General features: G+C 34.9%; 1 protein-coding gene across 6 annotated transcripts in view; it reads left to right on the top strand.

Moving 5' to 3' along the window:
- The window catches only part of LOC149793779 (uncharacterized), a 115405-nt gene that overhangs the window by 70231 nt on the left and 28400 nt on the right, over nt 1-16774 (top strand). For all 6 annotated transcript variants that reach the window (XM_089967770.1, XM_089967773.1, XM_089967775.1 and 3 more), the window contains 9 exons: nt 1628-1810; nt 3345-3457; nt 4231-4394; nt 4916-5030; nt 9068-9214; nt 12312-12452; nt 14200-14337; nt 14649-14774; nt 15672-15761. In XM_089967770.1, the coding sequence (XP_089823896.1) occupies nt 1628-1810; nt 3345-3457; nt 4231-4394; nt 4916-5030; nt 9068-9214; nt 12312-12452; nt 14200-14337; nt 14649-14774; nt 15672-15761 (1217 nt within the window). The remainder of the gene's footprint in view (nt 1-1627; nt 1811-3344; nt 3458-4230; nt 4395-4915; nt 5031-9067; nt 9215-12311; nt 12453-14199; nt 14338-14648; nt 14775-15671; nt 15762-16774) is intronic.

Genomic DNA, 16774 nt, shown 5'->3' on the forward strand with positions numbered 1-16774 from the left:
CAACTGGCAGCGAGCAATAAACTCCTTGCTTAAACTTACCGACAGGATATCAAATACAAAGTTTTTTTTATTACCAAGCAAACCCCAGAATCTGACTTAGGCCTCTTATAAGTGTGCAGATTTTTTCTTATGAAGTCGGCCAACATCAGGAAACCAAGCTTGGTTCCTTTGGATTCTTTTAAGTGTGCCGATCTTTTTTAATTTTTATAAAGTTGGCTGACATAGGTAAGAAAGCATTGATCAATTTTACCTGTATTAATGGGAATTTTAAAAATAAATTGAAACAATGGAACAGTTTTTAAAAGCAACAAATCTAATGCATCATGTACACATATCGATATAAAGCTGATCAGTAAATTAGTTTTCAGTAGTTTCATCTAAACGTTCCTTATCCATAGTTTATAGTGTTTTATTTTTTTACGAGAAGAAGCATGTACTTCATCTTGTGGGGATAAATGTATGTCATCTCCTGTTGGCATCCTCCATAGGTAGGAAATAGTAGCTAAGGGGAAGTAACAGCATTGTATACTTCTATTTCGAGTAATTATTATTTCTTCTTTACACTTGACAATTTTTTTGTTCTTTTTCTGCAACAACAACAACATTTAATCATGTAATGCAAATCTGATGTAAAAAGAAATATGTTGGAGTATGGCCAGTAACCTTTAATCAGGCCCCACCTAAACTATTTTAAATCAACACTTGTCTATACTCTTTAAAATAACTTTAAAAAAATATTGACAGAAGAAAGCAGTATTTTATGAAATGATATATGAAATTTAATTTCTATCTTCATTTGCTGTACATGCAGATAGCAGATAAAGGGACATACTTTAAAGTCTCCAGTATTTTTGTTGTTTGTTTCCATGGAAAGGCTCATGTAGTTGTTTCCCACACCCATCCTCTATGTCACATCTGCAACTGAGTTTATTTCAGCTTATACTGTATTTAATTGTCTTAATGGATTGCAACCAAATTTAGCCCTAGGCTTTAAGGAGATCTGGGTCAAGTTTGATCTTCATCATTTTTCGTTGCCAGATGCTTTTGGAGTTATGGCCCTTATTTTGATTACAACCGTACCATCCAATTACATTATATTAGCATTGTGTATGAATACCTTTTTGTTAAAAAAATTATCTTATAAATTTTGTGCTTTACATCACAGCTAAATTGCTTGAAAGTGAGACTAAATGTACCACAGATTTTTTATTAAAAATTTAATGATTACTTTGTGCAGAATTTTCTGGCTCTATCATTCAGCTGTCCTGAAAGATGAAAGCAATGCAGCGAGATAAATGGAACCAGTGGAACTAGTTAGGCATGTTTCAGTGGTGTCATAATCATCAGTGTTACTCAAGATGGAAGGTATGGTGGTCTGGCTATAGTCAGACTTGCCTGCAAAATTCAAATTTACTGGGTCTTATATTGGGAAAACTGATTGCCTATGGCTTGTTCATCAATAAAGGAAAAGAATTATCAGTTTTTGTTTGTTGGAATTTTAAAGTTCAACAGTGTAAAAGAAAATTAATTTACTTCAAAGCTTTATTTTCTTCATAAATATTGAATTTTGCATTTGAATGTCACTTAGTTCTACTTATTGCTGTAATAAAATCTAATTCATTTCCAGCTGCCATCCAAATACTGGACACTGCTTCTGTAAGCCAGGATGGCAGGGTATCTACTGCAATCAACCTTGCTCATTTCCATATTATGGGGAGAACTGTGCTAAAGTTTGTGATTGCTTTAATAATGGGAATTGTGACCACATTACTGGACAGTGTGAATGTCAGCCTGGATTCAAGGGAGTCAGGTAGGAAACAACAAAAATTAAATGTCCTTGTGATGCTAGTGCACGATAGCTTTGATATCAGTATGGTGAAGACACTTTCTTTCATGCATACCAGTAATGTGCTTTCATGCATACCAGTAATGTGCTTCCTGCATACTAGCAGTGTGCTTCCATGCATGCCAGTAATGTGCTTCCATGCATACCAGCAGTGTGCTTCCATGCATACTAGTAATGTGCTTCCATGCATGCCAGTAATGTGCTTCCATGTATACCAGTAGTGTGCTTCCATGCATACCATTTGGTGTGCATGGAAGCACATTACTGCTATGCATGGAAGCACATTACTGGCATGCATGAAAGCACATTACTGGTATGCATGGAAGCACATTACTGGCATGCATGAAAGCACATTATTGGTATGCACAAAATGTTGAAGCAAAAAAAAACACTTTATTGCATAGTAGTAGTTGGTATTTTTTATTGTTTTGTCTTCTTTACAACATAATTTGTAGAAATTCTTTAGCATCTTGTACTGTTACTCACTGTGAATAACTTTTCCAGTATGCTGAATGTTGTTGAAGCAAACTGAGGATGTATATTTCATATTTGGTTTTGTGCCTTAAGATGCATACATGTATATGACAGTTAAGGCTTTGAGTTCAGTTGTTCCAAGTGTGAATACACACAGGATCAGAATACCAAATATGTGGATGTATACAAAGTCAAAGTCTGTATTTGCAGAATAATTTCAGCCCTAAAATATTTGAAGTCCATGTTTGGAAAGTACTTCCATGTGTCTTAAGTTTTGTTGATTTAACTGCAATTGTTTTTCAATTGTCTGTTTGCAAATGCTTAGCAAAAGGAAAATTTGCTATGTATTACATTTGCAATCCCTTTGCTGCCCATAAAAACTGATTTTGACAAATCTATTCTGCAGCATGATTGCAAAGGCAAATAAATATGTGAGGGATGAAAGAAATACTGGAGAGTTAGAGACCATCTAATTTCAATCAATAATATGATCGGCTTCATAGGATATGCTTCATAGGATATGCTAGATAGGATATGCTTCATAGGATATGCTTTATAGGATATGCTTCATAGGATATGCTTCATAGGATATGCTTTATAGGATATGCTTCATAGGATATGCTTCATAGGATATGCTAGATAGGATATGCTTGATTAAAGAAAACAATTTAATGTGCTTAAGTTTGTGATTGCTTTAATAATGGGAATTGTGACCACATTACTGGACAGTGTGAATGTCAGCCTGCATTCAAGGGAGTAAAATCACCAACAAAAAATGTATGATGCCTTCAAAACCATCCAATTATTTTTTGATTAATAGCCAAAACCAAGTCAGCAGGATTTGAGGAATTTCATTTAAGTGTGAATGAATTGATTCACAAGACATGTGCAAAGGTTTTAGCTTTTGTTATTAGGATATAACACGATACATAAGCAAGTTGACAGTAACAGTTATCTTTACTCCCCTTGATATGTTTTTATCAAGAGTTAAAGTAGTTTCAAAATTATCCATCTCTGATTGCAGATGTGAAGGAAGATGTGATGATGGCACTTTTGGTGTCAAATGTCAAGAAAAATGCAACTGTAAAAATGGAGCACTTTGTGATGCCAGCAATGGCCGCTGCATATGTACAGCTGGTAAGACCTGACTTTTTATAACTAAGAGTAATATTATTTTTTTTATGAATTTAAAATTTCCAATCATGTTTACCTGACATTTGTTTCCATGATTTGGAAGAATGTGGAAACATTTCAGTCCTTTGAAGAATTAAGGCTAATGGTAAATTTTCAGATCATATTTTTGTATGCTCCATAGTGACATTGGTGTGGGTCTAGATTGTTAACCTTTTCCTTTGGTTACATCTTGATTACATTTTGCATTTTAGGTCATTTCAGGTATAGCTGTTTGTTGTTTTAAAGTATATAAAAAATACATAGTATTAAGGAATAAAGAGTGACATTTAAGTACACAGCCCAAGTTTGTTATAACATCATAACATGATTTTACATATAAATTCATAGCTGCCACCTGATCAAAATAAAAACAAATATTAGAAAATAATATGCAGTGGCAGACCTGGGTCCCTGCAGTTAACAGTTAGATCGAATTTACCTGCGATTGTATTCAGTAATGCTGTAGAATTTATCTTGGCTGAACTTTAAGTTTACCAGAAACATTAACCTAGATTTGAAAAACGTGCTTTTGTTTGGGGATCTATCTCAAAGATCTTTTTAGGTTTCATTCTGTAATCTCAAGTTGTACTGTTAATTACATTTTGTTCATTTTTTAATCAGTAATCAAACTATGCATAATGGGAACACAATATATGCATCAGCTTTTGCTGAATTGTCCCTTGTAAGTACAAAGATGCATGTTCATATAACGTTTGTATTTTGGTCCCATTTTTCAGGTTGGAATGGAACATTCTGTGAGTCTCCCTGTGTTAGATATTATGGCTTGAACTGTGCCTCTCCATGTGTGTGCTCCTCGGAGACCTCAGTTTGTGACTCAATTGATGGGACCTGTAGATGTAAGCCTGGATACACTGGGAAATATTGCACTGAGCAATGCAGTGTAAGCAAATGTCATTATTGCAGTAGTTATCTCATATTTGTGGAAAGACTAATTTGAAGCAGCTTTCTATACTCTTTAATAGTCGAGTAGATATCATTATGTGCCATACTGTTATCATTACCAACAATAACACATATAAATGACAGAGTTATCTACCTTTTTATCCACTAAACAGTTCTTTAGTTTTATCTAATGTAGCTGTGTTGAATAAAGCACATGCATTGTCTTTGAGACTGAATACCCAACACAGTTAAATGGTGATGTTATGCACAGTGAAAAGTTCCAAGAATATTTTGATGTTTGAGAAGGGTTTTTGTAGCTACTTTCTTACCACATTACATGCTGTGATCAGCATGTTTTCTTAATAATGGATATTTTATGTAAGATTCCTAAGGACTGTGGACTTTTTATACATATTTTGTGTAGGCTTTACTCCATTGTGATAGCTAAGTTGATATCTTGAGACAGAAACGTTTATGTGCATGATAATATTGTCAGAGATTGTTTCCAATGTTTTTCAGGCCTGGAGGTTTGGCAACCAGTGTTCTCAGTTGTGCAGCAGCTACTGTGATCAGAACAATAGTTTGGGTTGTCATCATGTGACAGGGGAATGTATTTGCATGCCAGGGTGGAGTGGTAAGTATCTCAGGATTAATTCATTTAAATTTGAGGTATTTGGTGTAAGTGGTTCAGCCAGTTCCTAAAACAGATTTATTGTACATCTGACAGTTCAGACGTATATTAATGCACCCAGATGTTAACAGCATAAACCCAGATGTACCATCACATTATACATTGACATATCAAAGTCTATTCATTTGTTTCATTATGGTTGTAAGTTGACAAGCCACTTGTAACACTGATCTACATGCACATAATGCACCTGATCTACCAGCATAGTATGCCACTAATCTACCAGCATATTATGCCAGGAATCTACCAGCCTAGTATGCATCTGATCTACCAGCACAGTATGCCCTTGATCTGCCAGCACAGTATGCCCTTGATCTGCCAGCGCATTATGCCCTTGATCTACCAGCATAGTACATCCTTGATCTACCAGTACAGTATGCCTCTGATCTTCCAGTATAGTTTGCTCCTGATCTGCCAGCACAGTTTGTACCTGATCTACAGTCATGTGTTACTAAATCAAGAAGAGGGAGCACATATTAGTCAGATTTGGGGGGAGGGAGGGAGCAATAGTGAGTGAAAAAAAAAGTAATGGAATACTGTTCCCATGCATTCCCACAGCTCTACACCCATGATGATCTACCACCACAGTATGTCCATGGTCTACCAACACCATATGCATCTGATCTACTAGAACATTGTTTTTGATCTACTAGCACAGCATGCCTTTGATCTGTCAGTACATTATGCCTCAGATCTCCCAGCAAATTATCCTTCTTACCTACCATCACAGTATGCATTTGATTTACCAGAGCATTTTGTTCTTGATCTGGTGAAGCCTGCCCTTCATCAACTATCTAATTATGTTCCTGACCCATCAGCACAGTATGCCCTTGATCAATAAGCACAGTATGCACCTAATCTACTAGTACCAACATATTATGCTCATATCAACCAGCAAATTATGTTCTTGATATACCAGCAGTGTAATTTTGATCTCTAGGCACAGCATGTCCCAGCACATTATGCCCCTGATTGAGCATCACAGGACAACATCAGGGGCATAATGTGCTGATAAATCAGGAGCATAATGTGCTTATAGATCATTGGAATAATGTGCTGGTAGATCAGTGAAATATTGCGCTGGTAGATCAGGGGAATAGCATGCTGGTAGATCAGGATCATAATGTGTTGGTAGATTAAGGACATCCTGTGTTATAGATCAAAGGCAGACTGTGCTGGTAAATCAAGACCGTAGTTTGCTGGCAGAATTAGGGCATAATATGTTGGTGTGTGTGTTTGTGCTTTGGATTTTTAATGTAGCTTTAACATTTTTTCAGCCATATCACTATGATGTATACAGTGTCACATTATCCTGACTCCAGGCCAACCAGTCCTAACACTAACTTCTTAATGCTGAGTGCCAAGTGATACTGTATCAGCTGCTAGTATTTTTTCATAAGTCTTTGGTATGACTCAACTGGGTTCGAACCATGACCTCCCGCATCCAAGGCAGATGCTCTAACCATTTAGGCCACCAGAGTAATCTATAATATGTTGGTAGACCAGGGCATGATGTGCTGGTAGATCAGTTACAATGTGCTGGTAGATCAGTCACACTGTGCTGATAGATCAGTCATAATATGCTGGTAGATCACAATTATACTGTGCTGGTAGATCAGTCATACTGTGCTGGTAGAAAAGGGTCATACTGTGCTGGTAGATCAGTCATAATGTGCTGGTAGAAAAGGGTCATACTGTGCTGGTAGATCAGTCATAATGTGCTGGTTGATCAGGTTCATACTGTGCTGGTATATCAGTCATAATGTGCTGGTAGATCAGGTTCATGCTGTGCTGGTATATCAGTCATAATGTGCTAGTAGATCAGTCATAATATGCTGGTAGATCACAATTATACTGTGCTGATAGATCAGTCATACTGTGCTGGTAGAAAAGGGTCATACTGTGCTGGTATATCAGTCATAATATGCTGGTAGATCAGGTTCATGCTGTGCTGGTATATCAGTCATAATGTGTGCTAGTAGATAAGGCATAATATGCTGGTAGATCAGTCATCAGGTCATACTGTGCTGGTAGATCACAGTCATAATGTGCTAGTATATCAGGTTCATACTGTGCTGGTAGATCAGGGTCAAACTGTGCTGGTAGATCAGGGTCATACTGTGCTGGTATATCGATCATAATGTGCTGGTAGATCAGTCATACTTTGCTGGTAGATCAGTCATCAAGGTCATACTGTGCTGGTAGATCACAGTCATAATGTGCTGGTTGATCACAGTGATAATGTGCTGGTAGATCAGGGTCATACTGTGCTGGTATATCAGTCATAATGTGCTGGTAGATCAGTCATAATTTGCTGGTAGATCAGTCATCAGGGTCATACTGTGCTGGTAGATCACAGTGATAATGTGCTGGTAGGTCACAGTCATAATGTGCTGTTAGATCACAGTGATAATATGCTGGTAGGTCACACTCATAATGTGCTGGTAGATCACAGTGATAATGTGCTGGTAGGTCACAGTCATAATGTGCTGGTAGATCACAGTGATAATGTGCTGGTAGGTCACAGTCATAATGTGCTGGTAGGTCACAGTCATAATGTGCTGGTAGATCACAGTGATAATGTGCTGGTAGGTCACAGTCATAATGTGCTGGTAGGTCACAGTGATAATGTGCTGGTAGATCACAGTGATAATGTGCTGGTAGATCACAGTGATAATGTGCTGGTAGATCACAGTGATAATGTGCTGGTAGGTCACAGTCATAATGTGCTGGTAGGTCACAGTCATAATGTGCTGGTAGATCACAGTCATAATGTGCTGGTAGATCACAGTCATAATGTGCTGGTAGGTCACAGTCATAATGTGCTGGTAGATCACAGTGATAATGTGCTGGTAGATCACAGTGATAATGTGCTGGTAGGTCACAGTCATAATGTGCTGGTAGATCACAGTGATAATGTGCTGGTAGGTCACAGTCATAATGTGCTGGTAGGTCACAGTCATAATGTGCTGGTAGATGACAGTCATAATGTGCTGGTAGGTCACAGTCATAATGTGCTGGTAGATCACAGTCATAATGTGCTGGTAGATCACAGTGATAATGTGCTGGTAGGTCACAGTCATAATGTGCTGGTAGATCACAGTCATAATGTGCTGGTAGGTCACAGTCATAATGTGCTGGTAGATCACAGTGATAATGTGCTGGTAGATCACAGTGATAATGTGCTGGTAGATCAGGTTCATACTGTGCTGGTATATCAGTCATAATGTGGTGGTAGAAAAGGATTATACTGTGCTGGTAGTCCAGGGGCATAAAGTGTTGATAAATCAGTAGAATATGTTGGTAATAGTGGAATAGTGTGCTAGTAGAGCTAGTTGAACTGAACAAGTATCTGCAAGTTACTACTTTACATATAGAATGAGTGCCCTACTTTTTCAGTTATCTCCGTTTATTTTTCGATATAAAAATCTAAAAAATTGTGTTCCTTATGAAACAAAAAATTACAGAAAGATTTAAAATGAAGGATATTATTGCTAGACTGTTTCATTTGGAGTTTGATTCTGAAATCAATTGTTGCATTTGGTGAGTTCTAAGACTACACAAACTGCACTCAAATTCAAGACTACAAACCAAATATAATAGCTGCCATGTATAGCTAGCCTATCCTGTGGAGAATAATGATATTAAACCCCATAAACAAACTAAAGTTTGTAAAATATTAACAAATTTCTAAAGCAGCGAAATTATAAACTTAATGTTGTTTTGATTTATCAAAGAAAACATTTTCATATTTTATGTTTAATAAGGCACATATTTGTCAGTTATTGATTCTGTACCATTTTTTATTCTTATAAAAACATTTGTATGATTTCCTGAACCGATTAATCATGAAAGCCTGTCAAAAGTTTATATTTTCATAAACACTACTTCACAGACTCTGGGGATTGACCAGTCTAATGTATTGGTATGTGTTTTTGTTGTAGATGTGTATGAAATTTTAAACAATTGTTCTGTTTCAGGCTTGAACTGCAAGTCTTCCTGTCCTGCCAATAAGTGGGGCCCTAATTGCCTGAACAACTGTAACTGTACGAATGATGGAACATGTGACATCAGCACTGGGTCTTGTATCTGTCCCCCAGGGTACCAGGGCACCTTGTGCGAACAGAGTAAGTTGGAATGTTTATTTGATCACATTTAAAGTTTTAGACATATATTCTAAATAGTGTTGTATTGTGTATATTATATATATATATATATATATATATATATATATATATATATATATATATATATACACCGCTCCCTCGATAACTCGCGCCCTGATAACTCGCGAACCCGCTTATAACGTGGTGTCCAGCGTGGATCCCGTTTTTTTTTTAAAGAAAATATTTTTAAAAAATGAAGAAAATCATGATCAGAACTGGTGAATGAAACCTTGATATATCGCCTGTTTTATCGTTGAAAATGGCGGTTAGTGCCCGAAAAGTTAGAATCAACATCGTGAAATTTTCAGGTTTTAATAAGGAATCACATATCTTGTTAGATTTTATCTGAAAAAATATTTTCTCAGTTCACTGTAAATAATAATACTGTATATGTATATGGCGAAACAGCGATCAATGAATTATAGTAAATGCTAACAGGTGGCAACACTGAATGAAATGAACACTAATTAAATATGTCTTATCAGGGGAAATCAGTGTTTTAATCTTTTCATTGTGTTGCAGTGTAAGCAGTATAATCGTTGCATGTTCTCTTCTATTTAAACATGAACAGAGTCAATTGACCATCACATCGATGCCCGCGAGCACATCTGTGAGAACCTAATTGAGTGCCGGCTGCGTTTTGATCGACGACTTGGGGAAGTGTTTGTTGCATTGTAAAAATCAATTAAAATAGACCTGCTTTGTTTTATCACGTTAAGTTGGTCTTTTGTGTTAAATCAGGTAAAAGACGTACAAAAATACAAAAGTTCAAAGGAATGCAAATCCTACATGCATAAACTCTTGTGGTCAATATCGTATCTCAACATCAGTCAATTTAATTGGACCAATCGAACATGGTTTCAAATAGTATGTACTTATTGTCATTAAAGTATATATTAATCAGTAATTTATCCTAATCATTTGTAAATGTGATCATGGAGAGCAAGGGAATCAAGCGAAAGGCGTACTCGGTGAATGAAAAGCTTACTGTCATAGAGAGGGTTCGTAATGGTGAATCAAGATCAAAAGTTTGTAGTGAACTTAAACTTGCCGAGTTGACACTCAGAGGTTGGCTCAAGGATGAACAGAAATTTCGGGATTATTTGTATGAAGTTGATTCTGAAGATGGATTTAAACGGAAACGGGCATGCACTGCAAACGACACAGAATTAGATGATGCTGTGTACACCTGGTTCACACAGCAATGTGAACAAGGTGTTCCGATTTCGGGAACAATTCTCAAGGCCCAGGCAGAGAAAATGGCCAAAACTATGGATACTGATTCAGATTTCATGGCAAGCCATGGATGGCTTTGGAGATTCCAGCGCCGACATGGAATAAAACAAAATTCGTTGTCGGGAGAGATACGCTCAGCAAATCAGGCGGCCACATCTAGTTATCCCAACCAACTCCGAGAGATACTGACCCGTGATGGATATACAGACGACCAAGTTTATAATTGTGATGAGGCTGGTCTATGCTATCGGATGATGCCAGACAAAACTCTAGCTACCAGAGATGATACACACAAAAAGGAGGGTTTCAAGCTGAACAAAGAGAGATTAACACTTTTGATTTGTGTTAACAAAACTGGCACACATAAAATGAAACCATTATGTGTTGGCAAATACAAGTCTCCCCGTTGTTTTCATGACATGAATATGGACACCCTTCCATTTGTATACAGAAATAGTGGAAATGCATGGATGACTGCAACAATATTTACGGAGTGGTTTTCTAAGATGTTTGTCCCCGCCGTCAGAAACCACCTGCGATCCAGGGGCTTAGAGGAGAAAGCTCTACTGCTATTAGACAATTGCCCAGCAAATGTTGTCGTATTCTCGCGTATTTGTATTTAAATATTATTTTGTTTTTACATGTCTGATGTTTAGACCCATTAAATTCATGGTTGGTAATGGTTTATCTTTGTGAATTTATTTTTTTACATTTTACTCTATCTATCTATCTATCTATCTATCTATCTATCTATCTAGTGATAGCAGATTTGTTTTTTTTAGAGCAACACAAGTTTCGACGTTGTCGTTTATCGATATGAATGTTATCTTTTTTGATAAAAGAAATCTTGATTTATTTTGAACAAACAATAAAACTAGAATGTATCCAAATCAACACACAAAGCAGTGACGTAATACACAATGTGCTTAGCGATACACATGTTAAGAGTACTGATACCTCGTGGAATAATGTTTGTTTTTACGATCTTTTCAAGATACTTTATCCAGAAATTAAAGGTAATTTATAAAGAAAAACGAACAACACCTTTATAAAGAAATATTTATTCACAGTTATTTTCAGCACGATTATAAAACGAGTATTTAACAATGCAACCCCCCCCCCTTCGCCTCTCTCTGTCAATCTCCATCTCTTTATTATTTTTTTTTTATAGGTCCCTCGGTAACTTGCGCCCTTGCTTATAGTGCGGTCAATGTTTTTGGACCCTGTTGTGTGCGAGTTATCAAGGGAGCGGTGTATATATATATATATATATATATATATATATATATATATATACACACATGTATGTTTAGTTTTTTATTTATTAATATGTATTTAAGACTTATCAAAACTGACATACTTTTGCAATGTTGTTTTTTACCTTCAGCAATTATCTATATATTTGTATTGATGTACACATTTGTGCAAAGTATATTGCAATTTTTGTTTTTGTAATTATAATTTGTGGTTTTAAAAGAACTGCAAGTTTGTTGGTATGTATATTCATGACCAGGACAATAGATCCCTTTGTTGTTATAAACAAGTAATATGATAGGATTAGGTCTTTTAATTTATGGTTTGCAGAAACCATAAAATCTGCAAAAATTGGTAATTAATGAAATCATGCTATCTTCTGTATCAATGATTTTGTAAAATTTACATGTGAACCTGTAAGACAGTCAGACACTTTTATACATTGTATAGGTTATCTTTTACTTCAAAGGGATGAACAACATAAACTTTTCTTGATGTATTTCACATACCAATAAAAAAGAAAAGAAACCCATAGGCTCAATTTCAATAATACATATTAATTTTTCAGAATGTAGTGGAAAAACATATGGCAAGGACTGTGCCTTCCAATGTCCAGTATGTGGACAATATGAACAGTGTAACCCAGTCACTGGTGTGTGTGAACTTGCCAGCTGTCCACCTGGTTATACTGGGCCTAACTGTCAACTAAGTAAGTGTTAGCAATGACCACTGTATATGTATACTTAAATACCATACAATTACTTGTAAAAGATAATCACTGTATATGCATACTTAAATACCATACAATTTCTTGTAAAAGATAATCACTGTATATGCATACTTAAATAGCATACAATTAGATGTAAAAGATAACCACTTTATATGTGTACTTAAATACCATACAATTACATGACTAAGATAATCACTGTATATGTATACTTAAATACCATACAATTAGATGTAAAAGATAACCACTTTATATGTATACTTAAATACCATACAATTAGATGGGTAAGATAATCATTGTATATGCATACTTAAATACCATACAATTACATAGGCAAGATAATCACTGTATATGCATACTTAAATACCATACAATTAGATGGGTAAGATAATCATTGTATATGCATACTTAAATACCATGCAATTACATGTAAGATAATCACTGTATATGCATACTTAAATACCATACAATTACATGGGCAAGATAATCACTGTATATGCATACTTAAATACCATACAATTACATGGCAAGGATAATCACTGTATATGTATACTTAAATACCACACAATTACATGCAAAAGATAATCACTGTATATGCATACTTAAATACCATATAATTAATTGTAAAAGATAATCACTGTATATGCATGCTTAAATACCATACAATTACATGGCTAAGATAATCAGCATACATATGCATACTTGGATACCATAAACTTACCGTAGCAGCCTTAGCAAATGTAGGCCCTGATTTGAATCATTTTGGCAGGAGCCCCATATCATAAATTGTTAAAATTTCTTAATGCATGTGGTGAGCATGGCATTTGGAAATAAATTTTTAAGCAAGTTTTATATGCTACTGAACTTAAAATTTTCTTCCATTGTTTTCAAATTACCTTCTCTCTAAAGATATATTTTTTAAAATTACTAATGTGCTGTGTCCATTAAACTTGCATGACTAAGATAATCACCACATATATATATGCATATATACTTTGAGACCATACAATTACATGTAAGATAATCACTGTATATCCATACTTAAATACCATACAATTACATGGGCAAGATAATCACTGTATATGTATACTTATATACCATACAATTACATGCAAAAGATAATCACTGTATATGCATACTTAAATACCATACAATTACATGTAGAAGATTATCACTGTTTATACATACTAAGATAACATACAAAAAAAATCACCATTTATGTATACTTAGATACCATAAGATAATCACCATATATGCATACTTAGATACCATACAATAAGATAATCACCATATATGCATACTTAGATACCATACAATAAGATAATCACTGTATATGCATACTAAGATACCATGCAATAAGATAATTACTGTATATGTATACTTAGATATCATACAATAAGATAATTACTGTATATGCATACTAAGATACCATACAATAAGATAATTACTGTATATACTTCCTAAGATACCATACAATAATATAATTACTGTTTATGATTACTAAGATACCATATAATTACATGGCTAAGATGAAAATTAGCCAAGCTTAAGAAATATTTTTGTTGATTCATATTATTTCCTGATGACAACGTTTTGGCAGTTTCCAAAAATTATTTTAGTTGTATGTCTCTTGAAAAAGTAAATTACCAATGTTTGATGTTCATTTTGGATTTGTCTGTGCATATTTCAGAGGTTTATTTCTTTATTACTTATTCTGAAATATTTTCAGATTGCCCACCAAATACCTATGGTCAAAACTGCTTAGGAATATGTAGTAAGGACTGTGATGTCACAAAGGCATACTGTGATGCTGTCACAGGGAAGTGTATCTGCTATCCAGGATTTTATGGACCCAACTGTCAATACTGTAAGTTTAAAATTCCACTGTCATTACTGTAAGTTTAAAATTCAAGTGTCAATACTGTTGAAGCATAGATCCAAGACTCAGAGGTGAAGGTCGCAAGGTGAATTGTTTCTTTTTTATCTTTTAGAATAAATTGTTCTGAGTATAATAAAACAGCTTTATCTTCTGTTTCCATACATGTATTGTTATTACAATCTCCACATATTAACAGAGAAATGTAGTGGACAAAGAGGTCAAAGTTAAAGGTCATGGAAGTTGTTTAGTAATGTATGACAAGGGTGCAGTAGTTTCATCATCTATTTCCTGCATTTCAGCATGCCCTACCAACAAGTATGGCCAGGATTGTAAATATGACTGTGCCTGTGAGAATGGAATCTGTAGACCTTATGATGGTCACTGTCACTGCTATGCAGGGTATACTGGGGTCATGTGTTCACAGAGTAAGTAACAAATGAATTGCTGATTCTTTTCATAACATTCCATATTAAATTAAAAATAGTCGACTTGTATATTGTTTTGCAAGAAAGGAACAACATTATTTTCCAATGGTTCCACCAATTGTTGTCACACAACAAGCAAAATATGGACGTTTTTCTGATAGGCTTTAATATGGTTGTTGTTCTTACATATGCTTTAACACCATTATTATTCTTACATAGGCATTAACATGGTTCTTATTCGTACATAGACATTAATGTGGTTATTCTTACATAGGCATTAACATGGTTGTTATTCATACATAGACATTAATATGGCTATTCTTACATAGACATTAACATGGTTGTTATTCGTACATAGACATTAATATGGTTATTCTTACATAGGCATTAACATGTTTCTTATTCGTACATAGACATTAATATGGTTATTCTTACATAGGCATTAACATGGTTGTTATTCATACATAGACATTAATGTGGTTATTCTTACATAGGCATTAACATGGTTCTTATTCGTACATAGACATTAATGTGGTTATTCTTACATAGGCATTAACATGGTTGTTATTCATACATAGACATTAATGTGGTTATTCTTACATAGGCATTAACATGGTTGTTATTCATACATAGACATTAATATGGTTATTCTTACATAGACATTAACATGGTTGTTGTACCTACACTGGGTCATGTGCTGACAGACTAAATAAAAATTAAATAGGGCATCTTTTTCATAACAAACATTGTTAGATCAAATATGGTTGACTTGTACATTTTTTGGAAAATGGTTCCAACTGTTGTTGTCACATAACAAGCAAAATAGGTTTTTTTCTGACATATGCTTATAATGGTTGTTTGCATGTGGTTTAATAACACATTTTCATTCTTTCCTAGGTTGCCCTCCAAGCATGTATGGAATTCTATGCAACCAGACCTGTCATTGCCTAGACACGGAGTACTGCAGTTCTGTGTATGGATGCATTTGTAAGTTTCAGTTTTTAAGCCTTGCAAGGTGGTAGTGGGAATCACACATCATTACAAATGCTAGAAATAAAACATGGTGCATAAAAGCTAAGTTCTTTCATCAAATGTCAAATTTTATAAAGTAGAGTGTGCATTTTTGCTTTAAACCAGTTTGAACATACAGTATTTTGTATCAGTTTAATGAACAATCTTAGAGTTCCTCAGTGAAGTTATGGATTAAATAGTCATGACAAAACACTTGAATATTTTCGTAAAGAAATTAGTTTACTGAAATAAAATGAAAACTATGTTCTGAATAGCCGTTTTTTCCTACAAGTCCTGCTCTAAATATAAAATTGTTATGATGGAGTTTTAGCCATTATCTGCATATTTCTAGGAATAAATTTGACTTGGATACAAAGACTTATTTCCAGGAATAAATTTGACTTGGATTCAAAGACTTCTTTCCAGGAATAAATTTGACTCAGATACAAAAACTTATTTCCAGGAATAAATTTGACTCGGACACAAAGACTTATTTCCAGGAATAAATTTGACTCGGATACAAAGACTTATTTCCAGGAATAAATTTGACTTGGATACAAAGACTTATTTCCAGGAATAAATTTGACTTGGACACAAAGACTTATTTCCAGGAATACATTTGACTCGGACACAAAGACTTATTTCCAGGAATAAATTTGACTCGGATACAAAGACTTATTTCCAGGAATAAATTTGACTCGGATACAAAGACTTATTCTAACGTGTCAGTCCGCAGTGGCACACTGATGACAGTGAAGGATGAAAAGTGTGTGTGCTCAGTTTTTGCTGTTGAATTAGTCTGAGTCGGCTAACTCATGGTGTGTCCTAGAGCAAGACACTTTAATCCAGTTGCCATTGTCACTATTCAATAATCTACTGATATTGCTGCACCCTAACACTCCTATCAGCAGATTCTCCTTTATAATTGAAAATGTACCATATTTTATGCACTCAATATGGATTTTGTTGGTAGAGCAAGAATCTTGTAT

Source organism: Sinohyriopsis cumingii, chromosome 8, assembly GCF_028554795.1.
Source record: "Sinohyriopsis cumingii isolate HCF-2022 chromosome 8, ASM2855479v2, whole genome shotgun sequence".
NCBI lineage: Eukaryota > Metazoa > Mollusca > Bivalvia > Unionida > Unionidae > Sinohyriopsis > Sinohyriopsis cumingii.